Source organism: Tasmannia lanceolata, unplaced genomic scaffold (assembly GCF_043159265.1).
Source record: "Tasmannia lanceolata isolate RefF3 unplaced genomic scaffold, GAP_Taslan_0.1 ptg000024l, whole genome shotgun sequence".
NCBI classification, from domain to species: Eukaryota; Viridiplantae; Streptophyta; class Magnoliopsida; order Canellales; family Winteraceae; genus Tasmannia; species Tasmannia lanceolata.
The window spans coordinates 2457194-2470491 of record NW_027518701.1 but is presented as its reverse complement, the minus strand read 5'-3'; the positions used below and the strand labels follow the sequence as shown (position 1 = coordinate 2470491).

Here is a 13298-nt window from a genome sequence, read left to right as displayed (position 1 = left end):
CTCCAGAGGTGGGGTTGTTCTGAACGACAACGATGGTTCGCCGATTCCAGTCTCTATCAATCGCATTCACTGTCCTCATCTTCAAGGATTGAGGGCGAATGGAATCCGGTACCGAAACATCCATCATCGCTATGTGATGTTGGGGTCCAAAGTACTGTCGGAGGATCCGCAGAGGCGAGTAAAAGGAAGTGCTCTGGAACCCCATTATCCGAACGCACTTCTGACCAGAAGTCTCGAGGACTGCAGAGGAAATGGGAACCCATGGGAGAGTCCACTCAATGTCCTTACTTTCGCGACCCTCAAGCCATATAGCCCAACTGTCGCGATCATCGAATGAAACCAACACCTCCCGAGTATTAAAACTCCTCGTTCAGGCTCGTCTTGGCAAAGGTGGTGGAGCCAAAATCCGTAATCTCTCCACTAGCCAAACCTAAATAAAAAAAAGTTAGAAATAATAATTACCCATAACTAAGTACATCATTCAAGCATTTTTAATAAATCATCCAATACTTACATAAAGAATGACGGAACTTCCCGAGAAGTCAGACTCAGATCCAGTAGATCGGCGAGCACTATCTAGGCTATCAAAAAGTTCCGCTAAGACAGTAGGAGCTAGATTTGCACCTTGGCGAACTTGATCAACCAAGTCTACAAAATATAATGGAATCAAGTCTGATGACTCTAATCGGCCCGGAAAGAGAAACATTGGATAAGCACATAATGCTAATGCATTTTCACGGCAACGGCGATACTCCATATCCAGTTCTCTACTTGGTGAAAAGACTTGTACTAGCTTATGCACAAAGTAACTACTTGCCTGACGGTAGTGACCTAGGGACTTCTGTGGCACGCCAATCAGACGGCTCAATGCCTTATCATAGCCTTCCTTAAAGGAAGGCTTGAACATGGGACCATCAGGAGAAATGCGGAGCATCATGCAAATATCTTCATGAGTCGGACAAAGCTCTTGCATTCCAAAATGAAACACATGCAAATCTAGATCCCAACAACTGATTGCGGCACGAATCAAACCCCAATCAACACAGATAGTGGCAATATTGCGTAAGCTGCATAGACCCACCGTGCCAAGATTAACTCCTTCCACTTGATGCAACCCATGGATCCATGCCAGCAAACCATTGTTGGAGACTTCAGCCATTCCGCTCGCCATCACTCGTAAAGGCCCCACGTAGGCTCGTATGTAGTCTCGTACAGTCGTACTATTATCAAATGACAAATGATAAACAATATATCTTATTAGCTCAAAAGATAAGCTAATAAGATAGGCCCACCGTAAGTTAGAGACAAATTGAGTTTGTACTTTGTACAACTACAATGCTACAATCAGCAATTCAGCACATTCAATTTGAGTTGGAGACAAAAAATCAGCAATTCAGCACATTCAATCATAAACAATATTTGATAAAAATATTTTTGCACAATGGTACAATCAGCTCATTCAATCTAAATAATATTCAATTTTGAACTCAAACTCAATTTTCAAATTCTAAAATTCCTAAATGTAATTTTGAATCAGTAAACATTTTTGGAATCAAAATTCACATCTCATCTAAGGAATATCAATTTGCAACACCTTTAGTGCCACTAACAAGATCATCCATCAGCCCCCTATTTAGGCAAGTATAGTTTTTTTCAAAAAGGACAGTGGGGCAACTTCTTAGGATGAGCCAAGTATAGTTCCAAAGTCCAAAGTCCAAACCAAATGAATGGTTTGGATCATCCTATCAAGTGGGCTCCACTGTACTTTTGAAAAAATCACTCAGTCAGTCAGTTGTGCAATATTAAAACATGGTAGTACTAGTAGCCAAAAGCCACTGCCAAACCCAAATGTATTTTGATGGGCCACGGCCAAAACCCAAACATGGTAGCCAACCCAAAAGCACTACTTTATTTTGATGCGGGCACTCCTCACTTTATTAAAAATTTAAAAGTATGGTATGGCCTACACTACAGGATGATCCAAACTGTCCATTAGATGGGCCACGGCCTAAATAGGTTGGGCCCCAAAAATCATTTCCATAAAATTGATCCTAACCCTCCGATCTGAATGTTTGAGTGTTGATCCTAACCCTCTATAGATCGGAGGGTTAGGATCAACCTATGTAAATTAATTTTGGGGCAAAAACCTTTTTAGGCCGTGGCCCATCGGACGGTTTGGATCCATAGAGGGTTGATCCTAACCTTCTATAGATCGGACGGTTTGGATTATCCTATGGTGCGGGCCATGCCATACTTTTTAATAAAGTGAGGAGTGCCATTAAAAAAAACCGACAATTTCATAGAAACTGTGTGAGAATGGTTTCTCACAGAAACCATTCCCACACAGAAATGAGAAAACCCATCCCTTTTTTAGTTTTTTTTTTAAAAAAAGGAAAAAATATCAAATACATACCTTTTCGGCTTTTCTTCTTCTTCTTCTTCTTCTTCTTCTTCTTCTTTCTTCTTCTTCTTCTTTGCCGGCGGGAATCACGGGGCAGCAGTGAGAGAGGAGAAGGGGAGTGAGAGAGGGGCGGCAGTGAGGAGGAGGAGAAGAAGAAAAGTTGGTTTTTTCCTTTATTTTTAGGATTTTGACTTTTATTAGCTTTTAAAATGAAATTACAAAAAAAACCCCACTCAAAATACCCCCCTTACTGTTAAAAAATGACCATAAATGTAATTTCCCATCAAAAGTTGGGATTCGCGATTCCCATTACTAAAAAAATGGATTTAATGAAATGGGAATCGCGGTTTTAAGTTATGTGATTCCCGAATCCATACGAATAAAAACCGCAGATTTTATTTTCATAAAACGCGTATTTACAATTCCAGAATCGTGATTCCGGTGGAAACAGAATCGCGATTCCCAATTTAGGATTCGCGAGTCCAATGGAATCGATTCGGGATTCCCCAGAATCTGGGAATCGAATCGAATCACGATTCAGATTCGCGGTTCGGGGAATCGCGAATCCCCACCTTCAAGTGCGAATTCTGCTTCCTTGGGTTAGAGGGCTTATAGCATCTAACTCTTTCTCAATAATTATCAATGGCTTAGCGGAAAAGTTCTTTAAAGCATCAAGGGGTATCCGTCAAGGAGACCCATTGGCCCCGTACCTGTTCATAATGGTGGTTGAGGCCCTTGGTCTGATGTTGACAAAAGCGAACATAATGGGTCTTGTTGGGGGACTACAAGCTGGACCTTCAGGTGAAAGAAATCATCTGCTTTCAATTCGCGGACGACACACTAGTTTTCCTTCAAAACACCCCTTAGGCCATTCCTGATATTATGAAGATATTCAAGTGGTTTGAGGTTACTTCGGGCCTTAAAATCAACTTCAACAAAAGCATGCTTCTGGGAATTAATTTGGATCAGACAGAGGTGCAAAGATTGGCAATGTCGATTAGGTGTTCTGCTGGGACGTTTCCTGTTTCCTAACTATTCCTACGCTTAGGCTTCGGTGTTCCATCGGCTGCCCAATGGGACCCGGTAGTAGAAAGAATTGAAAGGAAACTTGCAACTTGGAAGAAGAAATACATCTCTCTTGGGCGGAGAATAACATTAATAAAAAGCGGCAATATCCAACATGCCGGTATACTTCATGTCTTTGTTCAAAATCCCGGTCAAGGTAGCATTGGCAATCGAAAGATTGTAGAGGAATTTCCTATGGGACGGAGATGGTAATTCAAAGAAAGTATGGCATCTAATTAGCTGGGAGAAAGTCACACAGTCTAAGCTGAATGGGGGCCTGGGTATTGGCAAGATCAGATTGCGGAATAAATCGTTACTTGGAAAATGGCTTTGGAGGTACGGTATCGAGAAATCGGCTCTATGGCATCGGGTCACTGGATTGAAATATGGATTCGTATGGGGGGATTGGAACATCAAAAAGCCATCGAGAGGAAGGGATCAGGAGCTTGGAAATCAATATGCTCCGTTAAAGAAGACTTCGAACAAGCAATTCGCTTCAAAGTGGGAAAAGGAACTAATGTATGATTTTGGCTGGATCAATGGTGTGCTCAATCACTACTATGCTTGGGATATCCATTTGCGTCGGAATTTCAAGGATGAGGAGATCCATGATTTGCAGAGACTCCTATCGGTCATAGAATCGACATATTGTTCCCAATTCAAGGAAGATGAACGAATTTGGATCCCGACGTCTAATGGGGATTTCACCGCCAAATCTTTCTTTACGCTTTTAAACGCGGGACAACAATCTCCGGTGAGGCTTATTTGGATATTCCTAGCCCCCCCCCGAGGGTGGTGGCTTTTGGGTGGACTCTGATACACCGAAAAATCAACACCTGTGATCAGTTAAAGAAAAGACATTTCAGTCTAGTGAGTACGTGCGTTCTCTGCCACCGAGATGAGGAAACTTTGCATCATCTCATGCTGCATTGCCCATTCACATACTATTTATGGATAAGAACATTTGGAGCTTTTGGGATTTCTTGGGTTTGCCCTGAATCTATTAACTCTCTTCTCCTCGGATGGCGCTCAGGGCCTTTCGGTGACATGGGTCGAAATCTCTGGGCAACAATCCCCTATGCCATAGTATGGAACATCTGGGACGATGATTATGACGTACTTGGAACCGTATGGTATATGTGATGCTAATGAGGCGGAAGTTAGAGCCTTACTTTTTGGCATGCGGTGGGCCTTCGAACACGACCAACGTCCCCTGATAGTGGAAGGAGACTCCTCAAACGAGGTAGCTTGGGCGTCTGAAACATCAAAAGGTCCTTGGAAATTGCAGGACGCTGTTGCGGAAATACTGGATCTGATGCGGGTAGTCAAGCCGAGAATTGAACACCGCAAGCGATCGACGAATGAGGTGGCTGACAGCCTTGCTAAGGCGGGAGCTAATAGGGAGGATTTCAAATTAGTATCATATTTGTAATTAGTCTTGTTCATTAGGGAAGGGTAGTGTAGGCCTGATCCTTGGAAGGACACATTTTACTCTTTTCTTCTTGTACTAGCCCGGGAATGCCCGGTATCCAACTAATATCTTGTAAAAGCAGGTTGGGACTGTTGTTCCCGAATGCTCTTTCAATATTTATGGAAAATGTCATCTTTCAAAAAAAAAAAAAAAGAACCTTTCAGTTCACCCACTTATAGTCTACTTATTTGGTTTTGCCTCATGGAATTACTAGCTTGGTAGTGTCCGTCCTTAATCTTTTACAAATGTTTGGATGACTATGATGATTTTTTCATGGTTATGATAATGAAGAATTCTTTATTTCGAAAGGACAAGTTTACGTGATTTTCACATGTTGGGATGAACATTTCAATCATGTTCTAGGCACGATGACTACGCTTAGGAAGCTTTTGCTTACTGGCAATCCTTTGCGGACTCTTCGAAGGTGTGAAGTGGAACTTGCATCTCTCAGTGCTTGATCATTACTTTGGGTTCTAGGTCTGGATGTTTTAGTTGACTGAATTTTTTTATCACAGCTCATTGGTAAACGGACCTACAGCCACTTTGTTGAAGCATCTGCAAAGTAAAGTCTCAGCTGATGAAGGTAAGCTGATTCCGCATACTGATTACTGTATTTTTGCATCTAGTAATTAATTTTTGTAACTTATAATTACTTTCCCATATATTGTATCTCTATGGAGCTTGCTTACTTCAAACATTTGATTTAGTGTGGTTGCTGTGATCAATGTGCCGGCATTCAGTGCCCAAAACGAAATAGGAACATTCAAATGGCCTATCCATTGCCTTTTGCTTCAGAGCCTCATCTTATTTATGTTATATGGGCCCCAACTCTGATAAATTCAGATTACCCGCCCTGCATGCTGGATTTACATTCCGACTTCTTATAGTCCAAGTCGGTGGGTAGGGGCAACTCTATGTGCTACGCTATGCTTGCTTGCGCCTATCGGCTGACTTGACTCTCTATTGTCTGCCGGTTCGCGACACTTTCTGGTAGTATGAATCGCTACGCTATGGAGCATGAGCAATTTGCTTAGCTTTACATCCATCCCAATGTATCATTTCCAATATATTTGTGGGGAAGGCTTTGGGCCAGGTCATTTCGGGGCAAGCAGATCATTTATCGTAAAGAAGATGAGCTTGAAGAGAATGATTTGAAGTTCTTGCAGAGTTAGACCATGCATTACCGGACACAAGATATATCTTTCAAGGGATCTTTAGAATTACCATTGCTTAGTTTCAATTTGCTCCTGACCATCAAATGAAATGTGAATAACCAGTCCTCATCTCTTTGAAATTCCTTTTTTTTAGAAAACGGACAATTCAGAGGGCGTGGGTTCAAATCCCACTTCTGACAAAAAATACATTTTGCCGTTAAAAAAGGGGCAATTCGTCAATTGATTCATTTGACGTCATTTACAATATCAACTTTTTCATTGGATCAGCCAAGTTTAACTTAGAAACTGAAAGTCTGGTTTCCGTTCCAGATCCATATTTTTTTTAAATTGGTTCTTATCATTGATAATTAAACACTATGTTTTGTTATAAATTATAAAAGTAGGTTTTCTTGTGCAGTGTCTGGATCTGCTACCACTGCCATGAATGATGATCAGATTGCCATGGCATCTCGATTATCAATCTCTTCAAAGGTCTGTCTCTCACTATTTATTTCTTGTAAAAAATTAATTTCCCTTTATCTGACTGCTTGCTCACTTGTGATCATTTCTCCTGTATGTTTTCTCTGCAGGAACTTTCTCTAGGCGGGTTAGGCTTAAGCAGTATTCCACCAGTAGTATGGGAATCAAATGATGTTGTAAAAGTCGATCTTTCTAGGAATTCAATTGAAGTGCTACCTGATGAGCTTTCCTCCTGTTCCTCACTCCAGGTTAATAAAAAAATTAGTTTTATGCTATTAAAACAGACATAGTTTGTGAATGTCTTCTATTTCTGCCAAAATATGCAGACTTTGCTTTTGTCTGGCAACAAGATAAAAGAGTGGCCAGGTGCAGTTTTTGCATCACTTCTTAATCTTTCATGTTTGAAGCTGGACAAGAATCCTCTGGCACAGGTAAATTACATTTGTTTTTAGATTATATTGTAGTTGTACTATAAACATTATTTAAATGTCCTTCTCGAAGTACACTAAAAGAACTTTCATAGAGGAACTTCTGGAACTGACCCTTCAAAATAACTTCCTTACAATAGATACATTTATTTATACGCACTAGTTTCATATACTAACACATACATACATACAAACACACAAATACACACACACACACACACACATACATATATATATACTAGTAAAAACCCCATGCGATGCACGGGCCGACAAAGAACTGTACGGATCACATCATAGGTTGAGCCAAACCGTCCATGTGATGGAACACAACATCAATAGGTTGTGCCCGTAAAATCATTTCCATAGGCTGATCGTAGCCCTCCAATCTATAGAGGTTTCCATAATTAAAAAAGCATAAAGGAGGGGGGTAGGATTGAAATTATGTGGCTTTAATGGGTGCCTTTGTTAAAAAGCATAAAAGAAGGGGTAGGATTGAAAATATGTGGATTGAATGGGTGCCTTTGTTAAAAAGCATAAAGGAAGGGGTAGGGTTGAAAATATGTGGGTTGAATGGGTGCCTTTGTTAAAAAAAGTCAAAAAAAGTGATGTGTAATTCTCATAGATTTTTGGGAGAAATTCAAATAATTCTCTCCTTTTCTCTTATGCTATGTGTGTATATATATATATATATATATATATATATATATATATATATATATATATATATAGGAAAGTGAAGCTACACCGCCGGTGTAGCTAACTTAGCTACACCGCCGGCTTAAAATACAATGGGCCCACATTGTTTTGGTGATCCAAAGAATTCATTTGATTGGCCCTCACATAGATAGGGTGTCCACCAGCTCCATAGGATCATCCCAACCCTACGATTTGTGGAGGCAAAAATGAACGTGTAAAAACCTTCATAAATTTGTCCATTTTTGCCTCCACAGTTTGTAGGGTTGGGATGATCCTATGGAGCTGATTTTTGGTGGACACCCTATCTATGTGAGGGCCAATCAAATGAATGGTTTGGATCACCAAAACAATGTGGGCCCATTGTATTTTAAGCCGGTGGTGCTAAGTTAGCTACACCAGGCCGGTGTAGCTTCACTTTCCTCATATATATATATATATATATATATATATATATATATATAGAGAGAGAGAGAGAGAGAGAGAGAGAGAGAACGGCTCCTGGTGTCGTTACCAGGGAGCTTACCTGCGCACGTCTTATTAATAACGCTCCCATTGGCTGGTGTTACATGAGCCCCTACGATATTGAGATCGAACTCTAGCAAAACAAAACAATACCTCTTTTTTCTCCAAAAAAAACCCGTCTTCTCTACGCTCGTCCTCTCTGCTAGGGTTTCAACCATCGTCTCTTGGTGCACTAGTTTCTGAAGCAGGATCGAAGTCGAAGTCGAGCAAAGAATAGAAGAAAAAATCCCGTCGTCTCAAGGGTAAACTCCGTCTCCTTCTCTTCAGCGCCTCTTCACCGAATGACGGCACATCTCCTCTTCTAGGGTTTCAAATTTCAGCTAAGCTTCTAGGGTTTCAAATCTCCTCTTCTACGAAGGAAAACCTACGCTCTTCTACGAAGGGTAAACTCCGTCTCCATCTTTTTTGTGCTTGTTCTTGTTGTCTTCTTGTGGGAATTTTTCTTTTTGGGTGTCCGCATCGATTTCCTTCAAGCATTGTAACCTTTGCTTTTAGTTTTTGTAAAATTGTCATTTTGTTTCTATATTTGCAATTTTTTTACGTTTTTTGGTTATGTTCTTTCATCTGTATCTGAATAGAAGATCCTGGATCAGTTGAAAGGGAATTCAATTTTTTATTGAGGTGAGTTTGTAATTTTTTGCCCCGCATTGATTTTTTAGCTGTTTTCAAGTATTTTTGCCATATTAGGGAGAGTCGAATTGGATTTATTGGATGAATTGGGAGGCATGCTCTAGGGCCTTATGTAATAGGGTAGATAATGATCTCTGAGTCCGTTATAAAAATCCAAAACAAACAGGGCCTAAATGTGGCAAAAATGAGGCCTGTGTATTACGATTAGAGAAATATTAAAGTAAAGGGAGTGAGGGAGAGTAAGCCTAAATCTCTATTTTTGTTTTGTGTGACTCCATAAGGCCCTGTTTGTTTTGGATTTTGATAACGGACTCACAATCTGTTTTCCAAATTTCGAACAAACTGGGCTTGAATGTGGCAAAAATGAGGCCTGTGTATTATGTTAGAGAAATACTAAAATCTGGAGCTGCTAGTTGATACTTTTTTTAGCATGTTAAATTCATTTTGTCCTTGTGGTCATCTTCTATGCTCATCTGTTGATGGATGTGTTTTTGTTAAGGTACTTTAAATGGATGATTCTTCGTTTCAAGGTTGTGGGTTTCCTGTCCAAGAAGCTGTTGGACAGTCGTCATGGTTTGTTGATGACGCTGAGTTGCAATATTTCGAGATGACAATCAATGATGTAGATGCCAATGGGTTACTTATGGGTGACGAGGGAGTTGATCTAAATGAAGGTAATTTTGTAGAGATTGGTGATGATGTGACTGGAGATGAGAGTATAGAGAATAAGCCATTTGTTAGCCAGGTGTTCGAAAGAATGTACGACTTTTATAATGCTTATAGGTTGGTTCAAGGTTTTGGAATACGAAGATCCACTGCAGTTAAGTCGACGAAAACAGATGTGATATTTAGGAAGTTTGAATGCGCCAAGGAAGGAAAGAAAGATCCTAATGACAAGAGAATGACTGGTAGGGGAGTGAAGGAGCGCCGCATTGTGACAATAGGTTGTGAAGCAAAGATGTTAATAAAACTGAAAGATGGGAAGTGGAAAGTGACAGTCTTTCAGGACATACATTCCCATGAGCTTACCTCCCTACTTAGAAGACACATGTATCGTTTACACAATCAACTCCATAAGGCTTGAAGTTGTAGGAATTTGATAGATACTTTTCATACCATGGGGATGCGGCTTTCTGGTATTGTAAAGACCGTTAATGTTTTATCTGATGGAGCATCCAGTCTTTTGTCAGCAGACCAAGTGCAATTCCATTTGAAAATGAAGAGGAAGAACAATATGGGCCAAAGACGGTATCATAGTGGCCAACCAACTGCAACAGAAACGACAGAAGAACCGGACTTATTTTTTCCTCTGGAGTTGGATACGAGTGGTTCATTAAGATAAATGTTTTGGGCTAGTTCGAGGGTTAGAGATGTTTACGATGTTTTCAACAATCTTATCGTATTTGATATGACGTACAGGACCAACAGGTATTTGATGCCCTTCGCATCATTTACAGGAGTCAATCATCATAGGAAATCTACCCTGTTTGGTTGTACACTCTTAGCCGATGAGGAGGATACCTTCACCTAGTTATTTGAGTAGTGGCCGATATGCATGCATGGGAGAGCTTCAGGAGTTATCATTACTGATATAGACATTGCGTTGCGAATTGCTATGGGACTGTCTTCCCAAATACTCACCACTAATTTTGTTCCTAGTATATTAGTAAGCATTTAGTTGAGAATGTTGCAGCCATGCGAATTCTAGGCAGTGACTTTTCGAAGGATTACGATCTTTGGTATGACACGACTGAAATAGATGAATGTGAGAAAGAATTGTTGAAATTAGTGGAGAAGCATAACATTAAAGAAGATGATTGGTAAGGGAAAATGTGGGAGGTAAGGAGACATTGGGTGCCAGTTATTGGAGACATACTTTCACTTCAGGCATGATTTCTTGCCAGCGTAGTGAAAGTATGTATGTTTTCTTTGATAGTTTTGTTAACCAGAAGGCTTCTCTGCAAGATTTCTTCACTCAATACGAGAAAACGATGAACGCTTTCTTTGATAGTTTTGTTAACCAGAAGACTTCTCTCCAAGATTTCTTCACTCAATAAGAGAAAATGCTTGCTTAGCGTTGAAAAAATAAAACAGAAGAAGATTTTAAGTTGAAAGACACTGGGTGGACAATGAAGATAAGTAGCCCATTGGAAAAGAAGCCTGCAAAAGTCTATACAAGGACAATATTTGCCCTATTTTTTGCTGAGCTTGATGCTAGTATTCAGTATTGGAATAAGAAGTGCAGTAAAAATGGCAACGTGACAAGCTACAATGTAGTACGCAAGGGTATTGATGTAAATACGATAAAAGGGCGTACGGTTGTATATAACGATGCCGACGATGTATGTGCCACCTGTGATTGTGTGATGTTTGAGACTAAAAGAATATTATGCAGACATATACTTAACATATATGATAAGAAGCGTTTACTTGAGATTCCTGAGCGTTACATCTTATATTGGTAGTCTGTGCTAGTATTCACTTCTTATTCCAATACAGAGTACTAGCATCAAGCACAACAAAAAATAGGGCAAATAGTGTCCTTGTATAGACTTTTGCAGGCTTCTTTTCCAATGAGCTACTTGTCTTCATTGTCCACTCAGAATTTTTCGATTTAAAATCTTCTTTTGTTTTCTTTTTTCGACGCTCAGCAAACGCTTTCTCATATTGAGTGAAGAAATCTTGCAGATAAGTCTTCTGGTTAACAAAACTATCAAAGAAAGCGTTCATACTTTTAATATGCTGACTAGAAGTCACGCCTGCAGTGAAAGTATGTCTCTAATACACTAGCACCCAATGTCTCCTTACCTCCCACATTTTCTCTAACCAATCATCTTCTTTAATGTTATGCTTCTCTACCAATTTCAGCCATTTTTTCTCACATTCTTCTATTTCAGTCGTGTTATACCAATGATCTTAATCCTTCGGAAAGTCACTGCCTGGTATTCGCATGGTTGCAACATTCTCAACTAAATGCTTACTAATGTTCCAGGAACAAAATCGGCGGTGAGTATTCGGGAAGACAGTCCTAATAGCATTTCGCATCGCAATGTCTATATCAGCAATGATAGCTCCTGGAGCTCTCCCATGCATGCATATCAGCCACTGCTCAAATAACTAGGTGAAGGTATCATCATTTTCATCGGCTAGGAGTGCACAACCAAACATGGTAGATTGCCTATGATGATTGACTCCTGTAAATGGTGCGAAGGGCATCGAATACCTATTGGTCCTGTGCGTCACATCAAATACGATAATATCACTGAAAACATCGTAAGCATCTCTAGCCCTCGAATCAGCCCAAAACATCTATCTCAATGAACCACTCGTATCCAACTCTAGAGCAAAAAATAAAGTCCGGATCTTCTGTTCATTTCTGTTGCAGTTGGTTGGCTACTATGACAGCATTATGGCCCATATTGTTCTTCCTCTTCACTTTCAAATGGGATTGCACTTGGCCTGCTGACAAAAGACCAGATGCTCCATCAGATAGAACATTAACGGTCTTAACAATACCAGAAGGCCGCATCTCCATGGTATGAAAAGTATCTATCAAATTCCTATAACTTACTGTCTTATGGAGTTCATTGTATGAACGATGCATGCTTCTTCTAAGTAGGGAGGTAAACTCATGGGAATGTATGTCCTGAAAGACTGTCACTTTCCACTTCCCATCTCTCAGTTTTATTAACATCTTTGCTTCACAACCCACTCTCACAATGCGGCGCTCATTCACTTCCCTACCTGTCATTCTCTTGTCATTAGGATCTTTCTTTCCTTCCTTGGCGCATACAAACTTCCTAGATATCACATCTCCTGTTTTTATCGACTTGGCTGTAGTGGATCTTCGTATTCCAAAACCTTGAACCAACCCATAAGCATTATAAAAGTTGTATGCTCGAACACCTGGCCAACAAACGGCTTATTCTCTATACTCTCCTCTCCATTCACATCATCACCAACCTCTACAAAATTTACTTTCATTTAGATCTACCCCCTCGTCACCCATAAGTAACCCATCTGCCTTTATATCATTGATTGCCATGTCGAAATATTGCAACCCAGCGTCATCAACAAACCCTGATGACTGTCCAGCAGCTTCTGGGACAGGAAACCCATAACCTTGAAATGAAGAATCATCCATTTAAAGTACCTTAACAAAAAACCATCCATCAACAGATGAGCATAGATGGGGACCACAAGGACAAAATGAATTTAACATGCTCAGAAAAGTATCAACTAGCAGCTCCAGACTTTAGTATTTCTCTAATCATAATACACAGGCCTCTTTTTTGCCACATTTAGACCCTGTTTGTTTTAAATTTTGAATAGAGATTGTGAGTTCGTTATCAAAATCCAAAATCCAAAACAAACAAGGCCTCAAGGAATCACACAAAACAAAAGTAGAGATTTAGGCTAACATTACACATGCCTCATTTTTGCCACATTTA

General features: G+C 40.1%; 1 protein-coding gene across 3 annotated transcripts in view; it reads left to right on the top strand.

Moving 5' to 3' along the window:
• Window positions 1-13298, top strand: part of LOC143857241 (plant intracellular Ras-group-related LRR protein 6-like) — a 65991-nt gene that overhangs the window by 32844 nt on the left and 19849 nt on the right. For 2 of the 3 annotated variants that reach the window (XR_013238536.1, XM_077367660.1), the window contains exons 12-16: window positions 5247-5361; window positions 5453-5520; window positions 6510-6583; window positions 6682-6819; window positions 6898-7002. Coding sequence is in view for 2 of the 3 variants with exons in the window: in XM_077367660.1 (XP_077223775.1) it covers window positions 5247-5361; window positions 5453-5520; window positions 6510-6583; window positions 6682-6819; window positions 6898-7002 (500 nt within the window). In the remaining variant the exon portion in view is untranslated. The remainder of the gene's footprint in view (window positions 1-5246; window positions 5362-5452; window positions 5521-6509; window positions 6584-6681; window positions 6820-6897; window positions 7003-13298) is intronic. The other variant, XM_077367661.1, reaches the window with a different exon arrangement.